This window comes from Diabrotica virgifera, chromosome 8, assembly GCF_917563875.1.
Source record: "Diabrotica virgifera virgifera chromosome 8, PGI_DIABVI_V3a".
NCBI classification, from domain to species: domain Eukaryota; kingdom Metazoa; phylum Arthropoda; class Insecta; order Coleoptera; family Chrysomelidae; genus Diabrotica; species Diabrotica virgifera.
The window spans coordinates 69,458,583-69,481,463 of NC_065450.1; the positions used below are offsets into that span (position 1 = coordinate 69,458,583).

The following is a 22,881-nucleotide window of genomic DNA, read 5'->3' on the forward strand; positions in this document are numbered from 1 at the left end:
TGACATAGTCAACGAGGGAGAGCTGTTTTTGGGTCACGAGAAGACATCAGAGTGAAGTGAAGCAAAAGGTCAGTCAACTTATGTGAAAGATATTTTTATGTTCGGAAACTAAAGTTTTGAGTAAAAGGCATATGAATTAAAATTCCAATATTTCTAAAAGTAAATAGGAAGTATAGCTAATTTTGCGAATACATAAATTTGTTTTGTTTAGTTTGTTTTACCAAAGTCATCGGAAACAAACCGATAAATTGTTTTTTTAACTATAATAAATTTAAGTGGTAAAGATTTCATTCGGACATCTGTGTCCACAGGTTTTAGATTTGATAGATTTTGAGTATTGATTTTGACAAATAAAAGACAATTCTGTATGTTTATTTTAATATTTTGCTTTATTTCTTTTCCCTATTTTATCCCGATTAGGATCAACTAAGAGATACTGAACCCACGAGAGAAGATAAGTATAACGTGAGATAATTTAGATTTTTTTTTTAATAGTATAAAAAGGCACCCTGAGATTTTTTATTCATTTTTATGTATGATTTGCGACAATTAAATAATTAATCAGATAAATAATAATTAATATAAAATTAATAAAAAGCAGATCATAACAGTATATATATTGTAAATACCAAATAATGATTAGTATACGCATTAGAAAACTGCCATATTAATACATACTATCAAAATTTAGTTGCTTCACTTCTTCATTTTTTTATAATACAATAGTGATAATGCCTCTAGGTTTTCTTGACCCTTTGACCTTCAATATATGTATCTTTATTTTTTAAAAGCCAAAAAAGACCGCTCGCCTGACGCATTAGAAATTGGTATCATCAAATAAACTTGCAGTAAAGTTAAAAAATGGCAAAAGTTGCCTTTACATCCTGGATGACACCAAATTTTCAAATGTGTATTCAAATTTTCGCATAACGTTATAAAATGAATAGTTTCATTATGCAAGTTCTCTTTGGTTTCATCAACATCTTTTTTATATTCCTTGCATACAATATTAATTCACTTTTTGACTTTTTTATTTAGCGTAAAAAACATCTAACAGCTGATGTACCATCTTTTAGCATTATATTCTCTTTAAAAGATCTTGGGAAATATTGTGGCATATAATATTAAATAGGTACTTACGAGTACTTCAATTCTGAATATCTCTTGCCCCTTTAAAATTGTTTCACTGTCAACTGCTTCATCGAAAATTGTTTTCTTCTTTGTTTTTTGAAGGCCTATTTTATAGAATATGTTTGAGATTGCCCCCACAAAAAAATATTTTTGGCTTCTAATTCAATTTCGCTTAATTTATTTCTTACGTCTCCAACAAAGCTCAAATGCCATTAAGTCTATTCCAATTGACACGTTTAAGTCCACAATTTCTAACGTTTTGCTTGTTTCATTCACTCGTTTTAAAATCCTTGCCCAAATCAGTGTCAATAGAGTATCCAAGTTAATCTGTCTGAGAGGTATCCATTTTATTATGCAGTGCCTTGGCTTCACTTCTAACTGCTGATTTTTTGTCTCTATTATTGCTTAACTGGAAAAATATGTTTGATCGATCCGTAGTTTTTAAGTAAAGAATTTACAGCGTCAAAAGTTTCTACATGTTTTGTTTTCATCGTTTCCAGGAATTCATTGCAAGTTTGGTCAGACATATAGCTAACTAAACCTTTTTATTTATTCGCATTCCGTTGTAAATGCTGAGCTAAGAAGTTGTCAAAAGCAAACTATACAAGACAACTTAAGTAATTTCCGTTATCACGACTCGTTAAATTCTCATGGGATCAACGAAAAGCTAGTCCTTGAGAAACAAGTAATTCAATGGTGACAAGAACTCTTCTTAGGACCTTTACTCAATAGTCAGCTTCGCGTTCTACTTGTTCTTTCAAGCCAGCGTCTATAACACCAATTTAACTGATGATCCATCTACCTCAAACTGATCTTGTTATTAATGTAACCATAGAATTCAGATGAAATTTAATTTCTTCGTGAGATTTTAGTTAACTATTCAAATATTTCCAGTAGGTAAAATATATCCAAAATCAGTTAAACTATTTTTTTCAATTGAAAATAATTTGCACGAGTAACAATAAATAGCTTTAACACTTCTCTTTTCCTCCATTGGGTTTTACTCTATAAGCGTTGCTTTCATTTAATCTTCTATAATACGCTTGGTCTCCAGCTTCATACAGTTTCTACAATTTTCTGATGAATCGGTCTTTGGTTTAAAAGTTGTCACAGTTCTTACTTATCAGTGTTAAAATAATACCATATCGAAATCGCCGGTATTTCGTAGTATTTTTTTCCACTTAAAAAATATGGTCCTCGATTATTTAGCGGACTTTAATTTGTTATTAATAAAAGGAAGGGTCCCTACGGGCCCCTCCGGAGCCCGGGCCCCTGTGCGGCCGCCACAGGCGCCCAATGGATAAAACGGCACTGTTTCTACCCTCGGTAATGATGTAATCTTTCATTCTGTGTTTAAAATTTTCAAAAATATTTATTACTTTTCTCAGGATTCGAAAAAAATGAATGCATTTAAAAAGCATTGAAACGAAATTATGCGCCTACTCTCTTAACCTCCTCAGTCCATAGGTCCAGCCGGCTGGACAATATTTACCAATTTATTACACGGTTAATATTCGGGTTGGGCATCGCTGCGTCCTATATTGCAGCATATTGGACTTCCTATTTATCAGTCAAATTTACTCATTTGAAAAATTCGACAACAGCGCCTACCTCGGTAGTTTGTTGTTACATGTAGTGAAACTTTTTATATTATGATGGCGGCTCCACAAAAATACAGTAATTTGTAGTGTTTTTCTGTACTTTAAAGTATTGATTGTTTTTACTGTATATTACTTGATGATTGGACGTATTTGTGGTAAATATATATTTGAAAATAATTACAACTGGACACGTTAGCGGTCCTCTAAACTTTTTGTCCAGCATTTTGGACATTGGGACTTAGTTAGCCAAATATGTTACTATACTCACATTTTTTAAGTTTATTTACAGATAGTAAAAGGATATTGATGGAAAGTGCATTGGAGGCTATTTTTACAGATAACGATTTTTTCGTCAGTGAAGATAGCGATAATGATCAAAGGAAATGGATTTTCAGGAATTTAAGCTGTATGTTGGAAGATCACTAGCTCTAGGGTGGTAAGCCTGCAAGTAGGAGACAAGCTAGTGCGTCTATTTCAAGAAAACCGGAGACATCTGAAGATGAGGTGCCCATAATTCCTGTAAAAAGATCTACAGTTTTCCAGTTACCGCCTATAGATGCCATGACCATTTGCCAATATGCTGTGTCAGCAATAGAAATTCTTATCGCGTTGCCTAAACCTCTTGGATGAACTAATAAGACGATATTTTTTGGTACAGAATGAAAAATGTATATGTGTATTTCTCCTGAACCAGAATATTTTTTCAGTTTCATACTTAAATTATATGAAAGCTAAGTCCTGATGTCCATTATGCTGGACATGTCATATTATGTTTGTCAAATAATTTTATTATAGTTTTTATAGATTTTCGTTTATTGTTTTCACAAATGAGGAGAGAAAATAGAAAATATTGTTAAAAAAATAAAAACTTTTTTCTTGGGGCTGAAGAGGTTAAATGAACTCGACCATACGTATACAATATACTACCACAAATATATTTTATGTTCCTGTGGGAAAACAGGTTGAATTACTCCTAAATTATTTTTTTATCACTACCGGTAAAAGGTCTCGTAAATTATATCAATATATACAAAAACAAAACGATAGCAGTCTTCATAAATGTAGCTCATAAAATTACTTGAAAATATTTTTAACTTTGATCTGGTGTATGTGTTTTCCTTTATTACTGGGTGAATGTGATTTACAGATAATTAACCTCTATATTTCATTTTTATTTATTATCATGTGTAATGTGATCCTACAATTACAGTGGAATCTCGATAACTTGGATTAATCGGGACCGCGGCCGATCCGGGTTATCGAAAATCCGAGATAGCCGGAGAATATGGTAAAAATTAATAAAATACGGTATACTTACAGATAAACTCCGTTAGAATTGAAATAACATGAAATATATTTATAAATATGCACAGTACCTACACATCAAAATTACTGAAAAAAAAAACACCAAACACAAACGTAAGCAAACGGAAGCGAACAATACAAGACACACAATACAGTCACAACGATGTAATATTATTTAAGAAGAGTGAAAACTAAAGACCATTGTCTATAAAAGAATTTTTTAAATAGTCTTTCCTAAACAATGCTAAGACAGTTTGAAATAAAAAGGGATAGGTACTACAGACAGGTGCCTGTTGTTTCTGCGGCGTGTGCTGTGAGTCATTTTTACTATCGACTATCGTATAATTCAAATTACACACATACACATCTCTCAAATATTATATTACATACATTTTTATTGTTGAAAGGTTTGTCTGATTATTTCATTCATAGGAGATTCTGACCAATAGAAAGCTACAGAAATCTGAATTAAATCGATAATTTTTGATAATCTCCCGTCGTTAAGTATATTACGTCAGATGCCTTTCGTTGCTATGAAAAAAATACATTCAGTGACATTAATGACAATTAATGTTTTAAAAATTATAAAAGTGATGACTTTCAATCGTCAAATATTTATAAAAACTGTGTGTTTAATGGTACTTACATAAATAAATTACAATTAAATTTTGGTTTTGAACAGTTTTATTCATGAAATAATCGCAACAAATTGCACTCGACCTCTGAAATTAATATAGAATTTTTGCTCTCGTGACACTTTGACATAATTTCACTCGCCTTCGGCTCGTGAAATTAAAACTGTCAAAGTGCCACTCGGGAAAAATTCAATAATTTCAGAGCTCTTGTGCAATTACTACTGATAATTATGTAACTATTTTGATGGGAAATAAGCCACAATTAAATTGAAAAATAATTTTATTAACGTTTCGACACCCAAATCGGGTCGTTGTCAAAATACAAAATATTGAAAATCAAAATGTTTATCTGATGAAAGTCGGTCCGGGTTAGCCGGACTTCCGGGTTATCGAGGGCCGACTTATCGGGGTTCCACTGTGTTACCAAAGGGAAAATTTATAAAATTAAAAAAGCACTAAAACGTATAAAAAATGATAAAGCCATGAGACCGGAGGAAATACCTACAGAAATTTTAAGATTACTAAGAGAGAATCACATAAATATACTAGCAGGGTAGGAAAGTATGCTAAATTTGCAGTCACTCGAGCATTATGGGGACCTATTGGATTGTGAAGATTAGGTCCTAAAACCAAAAAAAGTTAAGTAAAATTTTCTATTTTAGTGGGGACTTTCCATTTTTTAAGTTAAAACATCTATCCATAATTCGAAAAAATGTCTCGAATATAAGTAACTTATTTTTACGTAAGAAATCAATATCTGCAATAAAAGAACGAGGGCTCCTGTTTAATATTTGGAGTAACCCCACCCCACCACCGTGGGGGTCGTGTTTGATGTCATTCGATATATTTTCAAAAATATTGATTGAATAAGTGTATTTTGCAGTTTTTCGATCTGATGTTTATTTCGCGTAATATCGCGGGGTTCCTATTTAAAATCTTAAATTTACCCCGCATCCCTCTCCGTAGGGGGTCGTGATTGGTATCATTCGATAGATTTTAAAAAAATATTGGACACGTATTTTTTAGTATTTCGATCTGACGTTTATTTCGCGAAATATTTTCTTGTGAAACTTTGTGACTCACCCATTTCCTTACGCCCCGCTAAAACCGTCAGATTTTTGAAACATTATACACTTTTCTGCATGTACGTACTTAACTTACCTTATCTTAATCTGATGATTTCAAGTTTTTCTAAGGATAGATTTTTTTCGGACTTCCCTTAACGAACTCCCTTGTATTAAGATCCAATATATGGTAGGGGCACATTTATAGGGTACAAGGTTTCTCCCCATGGCATAATCTGACGCGCTCGAGTAACTGCAAAAATTTTCGCTCGGGCTCCCCTACTACTAGTAGATTTATTTAACGAAATTTATTATAATATAATACCTATATGTACCGGGAAAATTCCGGAAGAATGGCTAATAACTGAGTTGTTCATTCCAAATATAGGACGATCAGTTTGATGACCAAACGCAGTAGCGCTTAGTAGGGTTATTGCACGTTCCTTTGGGTATTTTTATTATCAATCCCTCCTGTCACTCTTCTTTATTCTTCGCCAGTCTGTATCTTATTCAAAAGTTGAAGTAACATTTCTATCGATTGCTCAGTATTTGCTTGTATTAGATCAATGGGTATATTGCCGATTCCTGCACCTTTTTTATTTTTAGAAGTTTTAGTTAGTTTCCAATTGTTCCCTTGTAATTTATTCATGTCTACTTCGTCTTCTATAATTGTATTTCATGTTTAGCATATATTTCTTCCAAGTATTCCTTCCATATTTTTACTATTTCTTTCTCATTTTTTATATTGTTTGATTGATTATCATTTACTTCTCGAATATTTGTTTGTGCTTTTCCTGTTATAGGTTTCGTATGATTGTATATTGTGTTTGTTGGTCGTTTTTCTGCACTGATTTCTCTGATATATTTAGCATCTCTTCTTCTTCTTCTTCTTCCTACTTTATAAATAGGCTCAATGCCTGTTTTACTTCTGTTTTTAGCCTCAATTGACATTGTCCGACAATCTTTTCCTCGGTGTCCCAATGATCTTCCATTTGGCGATTTATCTCTTGCTATTCGTACTATTCAATTTTCTGTCATTCTTTCTATGTGCCAGAGGCGTGCGGTCCATGGAAGCGGGGGAAACGCCGCTTCCCTATTTATTAGCCGATATAAGAAAATATATTATTAATTAATATTTAATAATAAAATTTTTTCCCTAATTCAAATAATCTACATATTACCTAGCCAATAGGCATTGAAAAATATTAAAAATTAATCGCGTACGAACGAACTCAATATGCACACAATTCAAAATTCAACTATTTGGTCCACTCCTGGCAGAAGCGCATCTCAAAATCGCCGCTTGTCATGCAGTTGTCCCTTTTAAAATTGGTCAGGGTTCAATGACCGCAGCCACTAGTCGCGCGAATTTTGGTATGCCATGGAAGCGCTCGTCGTATCGCCTTCCCGAAAGTGAGATGCTCCGACTGTTACTGCTGCTAAGGGGTGCTTAGGTATTACATACATTCGCTTAAAGAATATTTCGATTTAATCTTTTTGCAGAGATATTTCCTTTTACTGATCTTTTATTTGACATTTTACAGAAATCAAATGGTATTGCATTTTTATAAGACAAATTGATGACTTTATTAATACGATAATTAAAAAAAAACGAGAGCAGTTTAAAAATATTTGGGATAAAACTGAACATATGGGGTTTGAACATGAAAGAAAAATAATGAAGATTGATAATTTCGGAGACAGAGAGACAGAGAAAACAGAGGAAACAAAGAGACCTTTTGATAATATTCTAAAACAAATGAATTCTAGCTTTCAAAATTTTAACGATTTAAAATTTGTAGAATTATATATAATCTTAATATTTCTAATTATAATTCATCAAAATTTCCCACAGAGGAATTTATGTCATTAAGAATTAAATAATGAAAATTTTTTGATATCCCAGCTTTGCATTCTCAGTTAAGTACATATCATTTATGAAACAACTGACATGAATGATAAAGAAATACCCAGAAATCTGGGATTTCTGTATAACTACTGGTTTAAACAAGTCGCTGTGTGAAGTGGTCAAGTTGTGTGAATTAGTACTACTAACTATCCCAGCCACAAGTGCATCAGTTGAACGAAGTTTTGCAGTATTAAGATGCATTAAAAGTTTCAAATTAAGAGTTTAAAAGAAATTCAACAAGCGAAGACAGACTTTGAAAGTTAGCCCTATTATCCATTAAAAAAGACTGCATTCAACAATTATCAGAAGTTGATAGGAGAATAAACCTCGAGTATAAATAGGTGTCATTTTAGTGAAAGTTGTGTGTTGTGGAAAATGCCTCGGAGTATATTTTTTTAATATGATTCTTCTTTAGAAAACCAAGCCCGGCGCGAGGACTCAAGGCCCGAGCTAGCAATACAGATCAATGATAGGTCACTAGTCACTAGAAATAGCGGGAATAGAGTGCCTCGCGCATTCACGCGTCACGGATTTAGTGTGTGAGTCCTTGTACGCAGGACGTCTCACATAATTAAGTACTTTGCTGATAGAGAGCCCCTGCGCATCAGAGTGTTATCAGGTGGAAAGTTGCTCGACCCTCGACCCTTAAGAAAATATTTTTATATCCTTATTGAATCGCTTCCCCTTTCGAAAAAGTCACCGCACGCCACTGCCATGTGCTGATTTCATTTTATTTTTCTTCTTTTGGTCCACATGTTTATTTCTTCTGTATCATATCTCGCTCGTATTTCCTCACTTCTTACTCTGTCTCTCAGAGTTTGGTTTTGTTATTTTTCGTAAGACCTTCATTTCTGCTGTTTCCAGCAGCCTTTGTGTTTTCGCCGTATCTGCTCTTGTTTCCGCTGTGTACGTCATTATCGGTCTTATTGTTGATTTATATATCCTGGTTTTCGTTTCCATTGTGAGGTATTTGTTTCTCCAGATTGTGTTGTTGAGACATCCTGCTTCACTTTTTAGCATGTTCACTTGTTTTTGTACTTCTTTTTCCACTTTTCCGTAGCTTGACAGTTTTATTCCCAAGTATTCCGTTTCCATCACTTGTTCTATTATTTTGTTATTTACGACCAATTTACAACGTCTCGGTTTCGCTGATATTACTATCGATTTAGTTTTCTCTGTTGAGATCACCCTGTTGTATATGAGAACCGTGTCTTCGAATTCTTTAATTAATCTTTGTAGGTCATCTTCATTGTCCGCTGTTATTATGGCGTCGTCGGCGTAGCAGATTATTGTACTGATTTACGCGGTTGACTCTACTATTTTATTTGTGAACTATTACGCGAATTGACTTTTAATTATTATTAAATAAATAAAAGACTTACCCGAAATTGTTTAATTTATAACACTTACAATTTAACACTTAATTTTACAACAATATATCTAATTTATTTTACACTTACATACTAACTTATTTAATTCATTTGCAAATATTTATTTATCTACTTTAAAAATACATTTCAAACCCGTTCACAAAAACGTAACAATATAATATCGCGTCGAAATTAGTAACTGACTGGCCTGCGGACGAATTTCGGTTCTTTATATATACTTCGGCAGCGCTCGCCTCGAACGCCCTGGTAAGGTCTGGCCTTTTCTCGTAACGCCGAGAAGCTTCGGAAATAAATAGGCCGGGTTGTGAGCAGCATCATAAATAATGTCACATTATCTTGATTTCCTTTTCTCCCATTCTATAACCTCTTCTTTTTTTAACTTTCTTTATGATTTTATCCATTCTCAGATTAAATATGTATTAATGGGTTCAGCGAATCTCCCTGTCTAATGCCAGTTCGTTAAATCTTTTAAGTTATGTATGTATCAGTCCAAAAAATGTATGGAAAGAATATATTAGTGTTTTTAGTAAACTTATAATTATAATTTTTATATCTTTGGATTTGTCTTCCTCGGGAGTAAGATAATATGTATTATTAAAACATTTTTATTTTTCATACTTCACTTCGTCTATTTTTGGAAGTTGTTGGATTTTTGGAAAGTGGTAAGTATTAAAATTAGTTTAATATTTAAATAAAATAAAAATCAACTGTTTAAAGTATTTTATTTAGTTGAAATCATATAATAGAAGTATAACTTCTTACATGCGTACAAAGTACACACACATTCTTGTTTTTTTACTTCTGCATTTATTGCCTAGTATTTCCTTCAAGTTCAAGTAGTCCCTCTCCTTCCGATCCTTCCTTTTTCATTTCCCTCCTTTCTTGTATCAGTTTTAGGCCAGGGTAATAAGGCAAAAATATACCCTGTTCGTGACACTCGAGCAGCCAAGGTACTGAAGCGTTTTTTCGACAGGTTATACCTATGAGAAAAAATTGTAACTATTTCCTGCTTAGGATCTGGCGGCCATTTTTATTTATAAACAATTTAATGTCGAAAAACGGCATTTTTTCCGTTTTTTCTCAAATCAATGGAAAACAGTGTACCTTGTGGTTACATTAGTACAAATATCTTCGTGAGCATGGAAAAAGCTTTAAAATGACGTATTACACAAATTGAAATACTTATTTATTGCTAATATAATTGAGAAAAAAGGTCTAAATTGCAAAAAAAATTATTTTGCAATAACTATTGTAAAAATTAGTGTACAGCTTTGAAATTTTTGTCAAATGAGGGCTCTGTAGTGCGTAATATGTGACAAAAATGTCGAAACGATTTATTCAATTGTTTATATTTTATTCAAATTGTTTTTCCCAGAGAGCTTTTGTTTGCAATAAAATAAGTCAGAAAAACAGAATGTTACAACCATTCTGCAGGTGTCAAATAAAAGAGCATAAGCTAAACTTTTAAACTTGTTTAAAAAAAGTTAATAAAACGTGCATTTATTAGTAATAAATAATTATGCAAAAGTCTCGTCAATTTTTCCTTATAAACAATTTGAATAGCTTTTTTGTTATGGCCGGTACAAACATTTCTTTACATATTCTACAAGATTGTATTTTTACACGAACTTAAAAAAAAAAAATTAGCCTAGGTCAATTAGGGCAAAAGTTAGCAACATTTTTTTAAAAATTTATAGCTAATTTGTTTATAATAAATAAGGATCGAAAATAGCGCTTTTTCACTTTTAAAGACACGAAGTATTCATCAAAAATTTTTGGCTCCATTTGCTTTTCAAGGGAGTCGTCAATAAAGCTTCAGAAATGAAGTATGTAAATCCATGCGACCTAAAATTGAAATATTAACTTCAAAATCCTACAGTTTTTTGTATCTTGGGAACCAACCAATGGATTTTAATGTTTTTTTTTTAATTTGAATGTAATTTTAGCGTACTTTACAAGTATGGAGTCAGTTGATTAATAAATTATAATAACCAATTTAATTTATTTAAACAAAAAAAAACAATTCATTTAATTTTTTACCGTGTTTTAGGTGCACAACTACCAAGTAATGTTATGTATATAATAATTGATAAAAAATTGTTATGAATAATATATAATATATACAGGGAGGGGCTAAATTATGGAAAAAATTAATTTTCTTTAAAATGGAGGATTGTGGAGAAATCCCGAAACAGGTCGATTTTTATTTTTAAATTACAATGTTTTGGCATATATTTCATATTAGTGACGTCATCCACCAGAGCGTGATGACGTAATCGATGATTTTTTTAAATAGGAATAGGGGTCGTGTGACACCCCATTTGAAAGGTCGTTCAATTCTCTATTCAGTAATATAAACATTAATATCATTATTTATACAGGGTGGCCAAAAAAATAATTTTTGAGTTAAATTAATTGACGAAAAAAGAAGAATGTATACAGTTTATTTATCTCAAAATACTTTCTATCGCTGTCAGAAAATTGAAAAAAATGTTTATTTGGCAAATAAACATTGATTTTCGCTCAAATTAAATGTTAAAACTGCAAAGAGATTGTTTGTGATTTAATTTAAGCGAGAAGAAATGTTTATTTGTGAAATAATTTTTTTTATTTACTGACAGCAGTACAATGTATTTTGAGTTAAATAAATTACATACATTCTTCTTTTTGCGTCAATTAATTTAATTCAAGAATTATTATTTTGGTCACCCTGTATAAATAAATATATTATTGTTTATATTACTGAATAGACAATTGAACACTCTTTCAAATGAGGTGCCACATGACCCCTATTCCCATTTAAAAAAATCATCGATTACGCCATCACGCTCAGATGGATGACGACACTATTATAAAATATATGCCAAAATATTTTATAAAATGTACCTATAGAGTAACTATTTATATTTTCTATTAAAAAACATTCCATGTGAGAAAAACTCATTTGGAAAGTATGTACAACAGCTACTATTAAGTGGAGACATTTTTTACTTTTTTGTAAAAAGTGCATGTAAACATCTATTTATAAGCTAATTTTTGAAGTACATATCCGAATATTTCTTTTCTTGTAAGAGCTGTAAATAAAAACACTGCTTTGAAGGTTTATTTAATTAAAAATATCAAGCGCATTAAAATAAAAAAAAAAACAAAACAAAATTAACAACAAAACGAAACAATTCAATAGTGAGTATGTCCATCTCTTGCAGCAACGACTTCTCGCAATCTGTTTGGCATCGAATAAAGGTGTGTTAATATTGCCTGGGGAATAGTCCTATATTCCTCTACCAAGGCCATAACTGTACCAAATTTTCTGGAGGCCTGGGATAACGACGAATAGCTCTTTTTAATTCATCCCATAAATGTTAACAGGATTGAGATCTGGGCTGCATGCGGGCCATTTTAATCTTATCAATCCAACCTCTATTTTATGAGTCAATCAGTGTTTTACTTACAAAAAATGATAAAGCTCTTACAAGAAAAGAGATATTCGGATAATTCAAAAACCAAAATTTTAGTGATGTCTCTGGAATAATATGGCAGGACTATGACACAAAATAAGCCCTTCCGTTTTTCCACAGAATTTTTTAAAGTTAGTAGAAAATACAACGCTTCCATTCACCCCTGTATAATGCCATGCAAACAAATTTTTTTTGTTACCGGAAAAATACGAAACGATATCAATATATGTATCTACAAATTGGTGCAAGAATCTTAAAAATCGGAGCACAAATAATAAAGTTATAAACTATTAAACAATCAAAAATTTTGGGTGGCCGAATTTTGTGCCGGTGAGTGTAGTAATAATATATTTATTACAATTTCTTATCAATTATTACATACATAACATTGTAGTTGTTCATCTAAAATACGGTAAAAAAATTTTTTTCTGAAAAAAAATGTTTTAAACAAATTAAATTGTTTATTAAATAATTTATAAATCAACAGACTCCATATTTGTAACGTACGCTAAAAGTACATACAAATTAAAAGAAAAACATTAAAATCCATTGGTTGGTTCCCAAGTTACAAAAAATTGTAGGATTTTGAAGTTAATATTTCAATTTTAGGTCGCACGGATTTGCGGGTCGCGTTTGTACTTCATTTTTGAAGCTTTATTGACGACTCCCTTAAAGAGCAAATAAATCCAAAAATTTTTCTGAATACTTCGTGTCTTTTAAAATGGAAGAGCGCTATTTTTGATTCTTATTTATCATAAATAAATTAGCTGTGGATTAAAAAAAAATTGACCTAGGCTCACTAATTTTTTTCTAAGTTCGTATAAAAATGCCATATTTTAGAATGTGCAAAAAATTCATTGTACCGGCCATAACAATAAAGTTATTCAAATTGTTTATAAGTAAAAATTGAGGAGACTTTTGCATAATTATTTATTGCTAATAAATGCACTCTTTATTAACATTTTTAAACAGGTTTGAAAGTTTAGCTTATGCTCTTACATTTGACACCTGCAGAGTGGTTCTAACATTCTGTTTTTCTGACTTATGTTATTGCAAAAAAAGCTCTCTGGGAAAAACAATTTGAATAAAATATAAACAATTAAATGAATCGCTTCGAAATTTTTGTCACATGTTAAGCACTAATGAACCCTCATTGGACAAAAATTTTAAAGTTGTATACTAATTTTTACAATAGGTATTGCAAAATTAATTTTTTTGAAATTTAGACCTTTTTTCTCAATTATATTAACAATAAATAAGTGGATAAAACTTTGTAATACGTCATTTTAAAGGTTTTTCTATGCTCTCGAAGATTTTTGTATTAATGTAACCACAAGGTACACTGTTTTCAATTGATTTGAAAAAAAAACGGAAAAATGCCGTTTTTCGACATTAAATTGTTTATAAATAAAAATGGCCGCCAGATTCTACGCAGGAAATAGTTACAATTTGTTCTCATAGGTATTACCTGTCGAGAAAACGCTTCAGTACGCTGGCTCCTCGAGTGTCATGGAAAAAACCTTATTACCCTGGACTATTTTAGGATATCTTTAGTTATCCATTTTTTGTTTTCTCTTCTTTTCAATCCGATTGACACTTTTTCAGTATTTAGGAGGGAGGGGACTTTTGGCTAGCAGTGTATAGTGATTCTTTCGACAGCGTCTATTATTTTTGTTCTACGACGCAGTCGAAAGTATCTCGTCGCCAAAGTGGAATTGGGCAGGACACGTCACCAGACTATCAGACGTATTGTTGAGTGAAGGTCACGAGAAGAAGCACTACGGAGCAGAAGATGCCCACCAACCAGATGGACCGTCGATCTGAAGCGTGTTAGGGTCGATTCCCACTATACCTCCCGTTTACTTTCCATAACCATTCCATACACCTCCCATTAAAATTCTATTCTCACTATACGTTCCGTTTACTTCCCATACACGTTCCATACACCTTCCATTAATTTAACCACCATTCTCACTAGACGTCGCGTTTACTTTCCCCATTTAATATTCCACACTTTTTGTACCGGTTTGGTAACATTTTACCCTAAATTTTTGATTCGAATACACGTGTTTTTTCCGGCTTGATGAAATATGTGGTCTGAAGAAAATTTAATAATAGAAATGTAAAATATACATGCGGACCAATGTAAAAAAAGGTTATTTCACATTTGTTTTCTTACCGGCGAGCCGCGGCGTGAGAAATACAAAATAAGATTTACTATTTTATTTGGGCATAAGCCACAATTCGAGTTTGAAATCAAGTTTACTTGACGTTTCGACTTTCACTTCGGAAATCGTTATCAATATAAAAAACATTCATAAATTAAAAATTTAACTTTGTTTCTGGTGAAGCAATGCAGTTGGAACGAGCAGATAATATATTATAGTTGTGTCACCGGAAAGCGAAAAAGGTAACGCACAACTTGGAAGAACCTATAGATTTCTATCTTAGTTTCTGGTGAAGCAACGCAGTTGTAACAAGCAGATATATTATAATTGAGTCAGCAGAAAGCGAAAAAGGTAACGCACAACTTGGTGGAGCCTATAGTTTTCTAACTTCGCTTGTGGTGAAGCAACGGAGTTGGAACAAGCAGATATATTATAATTGGGTCACCAGAAAGCGAAAAAGGTAACGCACAACTTGGAGGAGCCTACAGTTTTCTAACTTCGCTTGTGGTGAAGCAACGGAGTTGGAACAAGCAGATATATTATAATTGGGTCACCAGAAAGCGAAAAAGGTAACGCACAACTTAGAGGAGCCTATATTTTTCTAACTTCGCTTGTGGTGAAGCAACTGAGTTGGAACAAGCAGATATATTATAATTGGGTCACCAAAAAGCGAAAAAGGTAACGCACAACTTGGAGGAGCCTATAGTTTTCTAACTTCGCTTGTGGTGAAGCAACGGAGTTTCAACAAGCAGATATATTATAACTGTGTCACCGGAAAGAGAAAAAGGTAACGCACAACTTGGAAGAGCCTATAGTTTTCTAACTTCACCTGTGGGGAAGCAACGGAGTTGGAACAAGCAAATATATTATAATTGGGTCACCGGAAAGCGAAAAAGGTAACGCACAACTTGGAAAAAGCTATAGTTTTCTAACTTAGTTTCTGGTGAAGCAACGCAGTTTAAACAAGCAGATATATTGTAATTGTGTCACCGGAAAGCAAGAACGGTAACGCACAACTGGAAGAGCCTATAGTTTTCTAACTTCGCTTCTGGTGAAGCAACGAAGTTGCAACAAGCAGATATATTATAATTGTGTCACCGGGAAGCAAAAAAGGTAACACACAACTTGGAAAAAGCTATAGTTTTCTAACTTCGTTTCTGGTGAAGCAACGCAGTTTAAATAAGCAGATATATTGTAATTGTGTCACCGGAAAACAAGAAAGGTAACGCACAATTTGGAAGAGCCTATAGTTTTCTAACTTCGCTTCTTGTGAAGCAACGGAGTCGCAACAAAGATATATTATAATTGTGTCACCAGGAAGCAAAAAAGGTAACGCACAACTTGAAAGAACCTATAGTTTTCTAACTTCGTTTCTGGTGAAGCAATGGAGTTGGAACAAGCAGATATATTATAATTATTGTGTCACCAGAAAGCGGAAAAGGTAACGCACAACTTGGAAGAACCTATAGTTCTCTAACTTTGTTTCTAGTGAAGCGAGGCAGTTGGAACAAGCAGACATATTATAATTGTGTCACCGGAAAGCGAAGAAGGTAGTCCCTGAAATGTTCAGGACTATATATCCCAGGATGTATAAACGAATGGACACTAAATAGAAGAAAAAAGAATGGAACAACCACATAGCAGAATAGAGAGACACGTGTGGCAAAATAGCAAGAAATAAATCACCAATCGATAGAAGTATCGGCCGAACACGCAAAAAATGGAGTGACAATATTCCGTAGAGGTTATCAATCCGCCGATGAACCAGCGGAATTGCTTAAGAAGATATTGGATGAAGAAAATATTTTAATTCCTTGGCAACAGCCGCCCAAAATATTGCCGTCTTTAAATGTATTATCATTGTATTTTATATTTTCAAAATTAAAAAGTCATGTCAGACAAGTTCTATAAATTTTTTAATTGTTCAAATTTTTCTCACCATGTATTCCCCCTATCCATAACCGCTACGTATTCCCCCAATCCATACTCTACCCGACAAGTCACACCATGTCGCAGAAAAAAAAACGTGACTGAACCGCGACGTAATAGCAATATTCACATTATCCATAGGGTATCCGAGGCGTCGCCGAAAAATACGTGGCCGATATTGAACGCAAAGCTTCGGGAATGGTAGGTAAACGTAACGGAAAGTGGGCATATACTATATGATTTGTATTTAATAATATTTTATGGAAACGGAATGCCATGCGTATTGAAAGTAAACGGGAGGTATAGTGAGAATCGACCCTTATCAGTAACTGGACACAAGTCGCACAAAACAGGGACAAATGGAAAGAGCTGAGGAAGACCTATGTCCAGCAGTGGACGCATACGGGTTGATGATGATGTTTATTGATTACTAATATAATTAAGAGAAGAAATTAGTTACAAAAACAAATATGCATCACTTACCCGTTGGAGTTTTCTCTTTCTGTGTGCTGCGTACAGCAGGGAAGCAACGTACAGTATCATAATGATAAATCCGCCCATCAGAGCAGACAGTCCTGATCGCCCATACACCACCGCATGGTATAATCCAACTACAACTATAAAAATAATTACACCCGTTGCTAATGCTCTGCCAGTGCTACGTCTTTCTTCCTGTAATAAAACCACGAAAAGTAATTAAACTTTGACCACTAACGATGCTATAAATGTAATTTATATTCCTGCATTCAAAGAAAAATAAGGTTAATATTAATTCAACAAATTCAAGGAATTAATCTAGACAGAGAAGGTGTAATCTCGGAAGATCGTGTAAACATAACTAAATACAGGATGGAGCCATTAAAACGGGGCAAATGAAATATTTTAAACGAAAAAGGTATTCTTGGGAATAATAGACGCATAATTACCAGACTACAGTTGGTTCGCATAAACTATGCACTAGATGTAAACATTAGTTGACAGTAGTGATGTTGAAAAAGTAACTATTCGTTACAAAGTACTCGTTACTTACGGATACCGAAAGTAACGATTACTATACAGAGAGGCAAATCGTTACTTTCATTACTCTGATTACTTCGTTACTTCGTACCAATCGTATCAGAGCTAGTAACGACTATTGTATCTACTTTGATTACTTTGATTACTCTGATTACTTCGTTACTTCATACGAATCGTATTAGAGCGAGTAACGACTATTGTATCTACTTTGATTACTTTGATTACTCTGATTACTTCGTTCGTACCAACCGTGTCAGAGCGAGTAACGACTATTGTATCTACTTTGATTACTCTGATTACTTTGTTATTTCGTACCAATCGTATCAGAGCGAGTAACGACTATTGTATCTACTTTGATTACTTTGATTACTCTGATTACTTCGTTCGTACCAACCGTATCACAGCTAGTAACGACTATTGTATCTACTTTGATTACTTTGATTACTCTGATTACTTCGTTACTTCATACGAATCGTATTAGAGCGAGTAACGACTATTGTATCTACTTTGATTACTTTGATTACTCTGATTACTTCGTTCGTACCAACCGTGTCAGAGCGAGTAACGACTATTGTATCTACTTTGATTACTCTGATTACTTTGTTATTTCGTACCAATCGTATCAGAGCGAGTAACGACTATTATATCTACTTTGATTACTCTGATTACTTCGTACCAATCGTAACAGAGAGATTAACGACTATTGTATCTTTAATTACTCTGATTACTTCGTACTTCGTGAAGGTCGTTATTATATCTGAATACCTATACAAAATACCTACCTACTGAGAAATACGATTCTCGATATGATTACCGGTACTCAAATGCAAAAGTAACAAAAGTAATCATAGTAATCAAATCATTTCTATCCCTTAAGAGGCTACAGTAGCGATCAACAGGTAGCAACAAACGCGTTCCGAGATAAGCACACATATTCGTAATATAATAAAGAATGGCGGTACAGAGCCCAATTTCAGAAATATGTTAGTACGTGGAAATTACTCTATAACTAAATAAAATATTGAAAAAAGGAGCCTGTACCGCCATTAAGAAGAAAAAAAATAAACTTTCTTCAAATAAACTTCTTTATCCCATGCCTAGATTTTGTGTATCTTGGAACTACTAAAATTTTTTATTTCTAACAAGAAATCGAACATATTATAACTAAATAACTAATTAGGCAACATAGAGAAATTATCACTGTCATTTTGACGAACCTGCGTAAGATTTTCTCTAATCTGTTCTGTCATCTTTATCGATATCTGTTCAGTGCAGTAGTGTGTTAATTTAAGAATTCGTTTTTGTTGTTTCATAGGAAAGTATTTTGGGCTTCGAAACGTTAATAAAATAATTTTTTTGGTAAAATTGTGGCTTATTTCCCATTAAAAAGTAATTGATTATAAAAATGCCACAAGAAAATAGCTTCAGAACAACATTAGGAAAGTAGTGTTTATTGATAGTTAATTTATTATACAGTGAGCACGTAAAGGTTGGAATAAATTCATTTTCTCGAAAATGGACAAATTTGGAAAAAAATCCCGAAACAGGTCAATTTTTATTTTTAAATTACGACTTTTTGGCATACATATCATACTAGTGACGTCATCCATCTGGGCCTGATGACGTCATCGATGATTTTTTTAAATGGGAATAGGGGTCGTGTGATAGCTCATTTAAAAGGTAATTTAATTCTCTATTCACTAATATAAACATTTACATAATTTTTTATACAGGGTGTCCAAGAAAACATTTTTTTAATTTAATTTATTGACATAAAAAGAAGAATGCATGTAATTTATTTAATCCAAAATACATTTTACTGCTCTCAGAAAACAGAAAAAAAATGTTTATTTGAAAAATATTCACTGCTTTTCGCTTAAACTAAATGTTCAAACTGTCCAGAGGAAGGTGGGTGGCGGCTTTGACATTGAATTTTAGCAAAGACAATATTTATTTATCAAATAAACATTATATCCTGTTTTCTGATAGCAGTAAAATGTATTGTGAGTTAAATAAATTACACACATTCTTTTTTTTGTGTCAATAAATTTAATAAAAAAAATTTTTGTGGACACTCTGTATAAATAAATATGTTAATGTTTATATTACTGAATAGAGAATTAAATTTCCCTTCAAATGAGCTATCACACGACCCCTATTCTCATTTAAAAATTTTTAAGATGACGTCATCGCGCCCAGATGGGTGACGTCACTAGTATTATACATATGCCAAAAAGTCGCAATTTAAAAATAAAATTGGACCTATTTTGGTATTTTTTCCAAAATCGTCCATTCTTGAGAAAATGAATTTATTCCAACCTTTACGTGCTCACTGTATATTTGTTGTTGTTGTATAAGTTGTTGGCCTCTTTGAAAGAATAGATTGTTGTTAATTGTGAGTTTTAGTTATATGTAGGTAGGTAAGAATATTTTACGTAAAAATATTTCGAATTCTAATGCGAGTATATAAAGTTTTAGGATGATTTTTTATTCTAAAAATATTATCAATAGTTTAACAAAATGGAAAAAGTAAATTAAACGAAAATAAAGTGAAACCTTCCAAGAAAAAGTCCATTAAAAACCGTGCCAAAATTATGCGAAAATCGAAATTTCTTTCGCTTCACAACAAAAAATGATTATTTATTATTGTTTTATTATTATAGATAGTTCATGCAAATACCTTTCTAAATACCTATCTAAACATAAAATTTTCACCCATTTTGGTTTATTTTTATAAATATCTATTTATTAATAATAAAATCGTTTTCTATTACTTTCATTTAGCGCGACTATGATATTGTCAAAATAATAATCTTAAATAATGTCAAAGATTACCACTGTTGCCAAAGTTTATGATACTATCTCCCGAAGTTATATTTTGTTGCTACCTGTTGATCGCTACTGTTTACTCTTAAACAGATTGGTGAAGGTCGTTGTTATAGTTCGTCCGCTATAACTTTTCCCACGCGTCACGATTCACTTTCAAACAAATTAAGTCAAAACATAAAGTGAAACGAACGTCGATGTGTACATACATTTTGTATAATATATACTGCAGTAAAACCTGTCAATAACGGTCACTAAAAATGACAGAACTATTGGCCGATATAAAAAGGTGGCCGCTAATACCAGGTTTTGTAGTCCACAAATTTTGGTTTGGGTACTTTGAAATTGGCCGGCTACTACAGGTGGCCGGTTTTGACAGGTGGCCGTTAACAAAGGTTTTACTGTATATACTACACACATCGGCGTACGTTTCACTTTAAGTTTTGATTTAATTTGTTTGAAAATGAATCGTGACGCATGGGAAACGTTATAGCGGACGAACAATTTATCGGAATAACTATACAGTGCGCCCATAAAGTAACGCATAAATTCATTATTTCGTAAACCGGCGACTTTAAGAAAAAATCCCGAAACAGGTCGATTTTTATTTTTAAGTTATGATATTGTGGCATATATGGTATACTAGTGACGTCATCCGTCTAGGCGTGATGACGTAATCGATGATTTTTTTAATGAGAGTAGGGGTCATGTGATAGCTCATTTGAAAGGGTACTGAATTCTCTATTCAGCAATGTAAATATTAACATAATTCTTTATACAGGGTGTTCAAAAAAATATTTTTTTAATTAAAATAATTGAGACAAAAAGAAGAATGTATGTAATTTATTTAATTCAAAATGCATTTTACTACTGTCAGAAAACAGAAAAAAATTTTATTTGACAAATATGATGATTTTCGCTTAAACGAAATGTTCAAATGACAAGAGACAGGTGAGTGGCAGCTTTAACATTGAATTTAAGCGAAAAAATATTTATTTGTCAAATAAACATTTTTTTCCTGTTTTCTGACAACATTAAAACGTATTTTGAATTAGATAAACTACGTACATTCTTCTTTTTGTCTCAATTATTTTAATTAAAAAAATGTTTTTTTGAACACCTTGTATAAATAATTATGTTAGTGTTTATATTATGGAATAGAGAATTGAATACCCATTCAAATGAGCTATCACATGACCCCTATTCTCATTTAAAAAAATCATCGATTACGTCATCACGCCCAGATGGATGGCGTCACTAGTATTATATATATGCCAAAAAATCGGAAATTAAAAATAAAAGTCGCCGGTTTACGAAATAATGAATTGATGCGTTACTTTATGGACGCACTGTACAAACCTACCTACTGAGAAATACGATTCTCGATATGATTACCGTTACTCAAATACAAAAGTAACAAAATCAAAGTAACGAATACTGTAAATGATTACTTTATACAAAAGTAACGATTTGTAATGAATACTCGAATGTAACTACAGTAAAACCTGTCAGTAACGGTCACTAAAAATGAACGAACTATTGGCCGATATAGAAAGGTGGCCGGTATTGCCAGTTTGTGTAGTCCATAAATACATAAAAGATAAGTGGAACTTTGTTTATTTTATTATTAAAAGCAAATATAATTCTATATACGAACGGACTCTACTAATACTACGAAAAAAAGGGGATGTTATTAAGCTTTGTTGAAGAATTTTCCAATTCACTGTTATTCTTATTCGCGGTGTGCAAGTACTTGGAAGGGATACGCGAAACGATCGTGCGCGAATAGCGGAGAAATATTGCAACTTTCTTAAATAATTCATATTGTCAATTGAAATTGTCAAATTGACGTACATTTCATACCTATTTTCATTTAAGAAGAAAAATTATATATTGCTTCACAATATTGATATGATCTGCAATTATTATAAAAGGTAAATTTAATTAATTGTATTTTGCTTGCAGTACTGCATATTAATAACTAATTTTATTTACTACATACAATTGTTTACGTTTAAACAACATAACCTAAATCTAATTTTTTCTTCTTATTATTTTTTTGGACTATGGCCTTGACAATTATCCAGTAACCAGGACCATATGATTGGCCAATATAATTAAAAGTGCGAATAAAAGTGCAGAGCGAAGAAACCAGGTGTCGCTTTTCCGAACTTGCACGGTCCCAATCAGTCCTTTGATAATTTGAGTTTTTACAACACCATATTTTCCGGTCAACTTTTGTAATCTTAAACCGTACTTATTTATAAATATTGACAAACATTTCCTCTTTTATGACCACCACACCGACCCTAATTATTTAATCTCTTTTTAGGTAGGTACAATAAGGTATTAAATATAGTACTGGGAATTTCTATCAACAAGTTGACAAAAAAATTTGGCCGATATTAACACGTAAATTTCTATAAAATGTGCTTTAAATATATGTG

At 32.4% G+C, this 22,881-nt stretch overlaps 1 protein-coding gene across 1 annotated transcript in view; it reads right to left on the minus strand.

The window, feature by feature from the left end:
* LOC126889447 (uncharacterized) overlaps positions 1-22,881 on the minus strand; it is a 50,471-nt gene that overhangs the window by 18,816 nt on the left and 8,774 nt on the right. Inside the window, exon 2 of the mRNA XM_050657762.1 lies at positions 17,075-17,263. Coding sequence (XP_050513719.1) covers positions 17,075-17,263 — 189 coding nt within the window. The remainder of the gene's footprint in view (positions 1-17,074; positions 17,264-22,881) is intronic.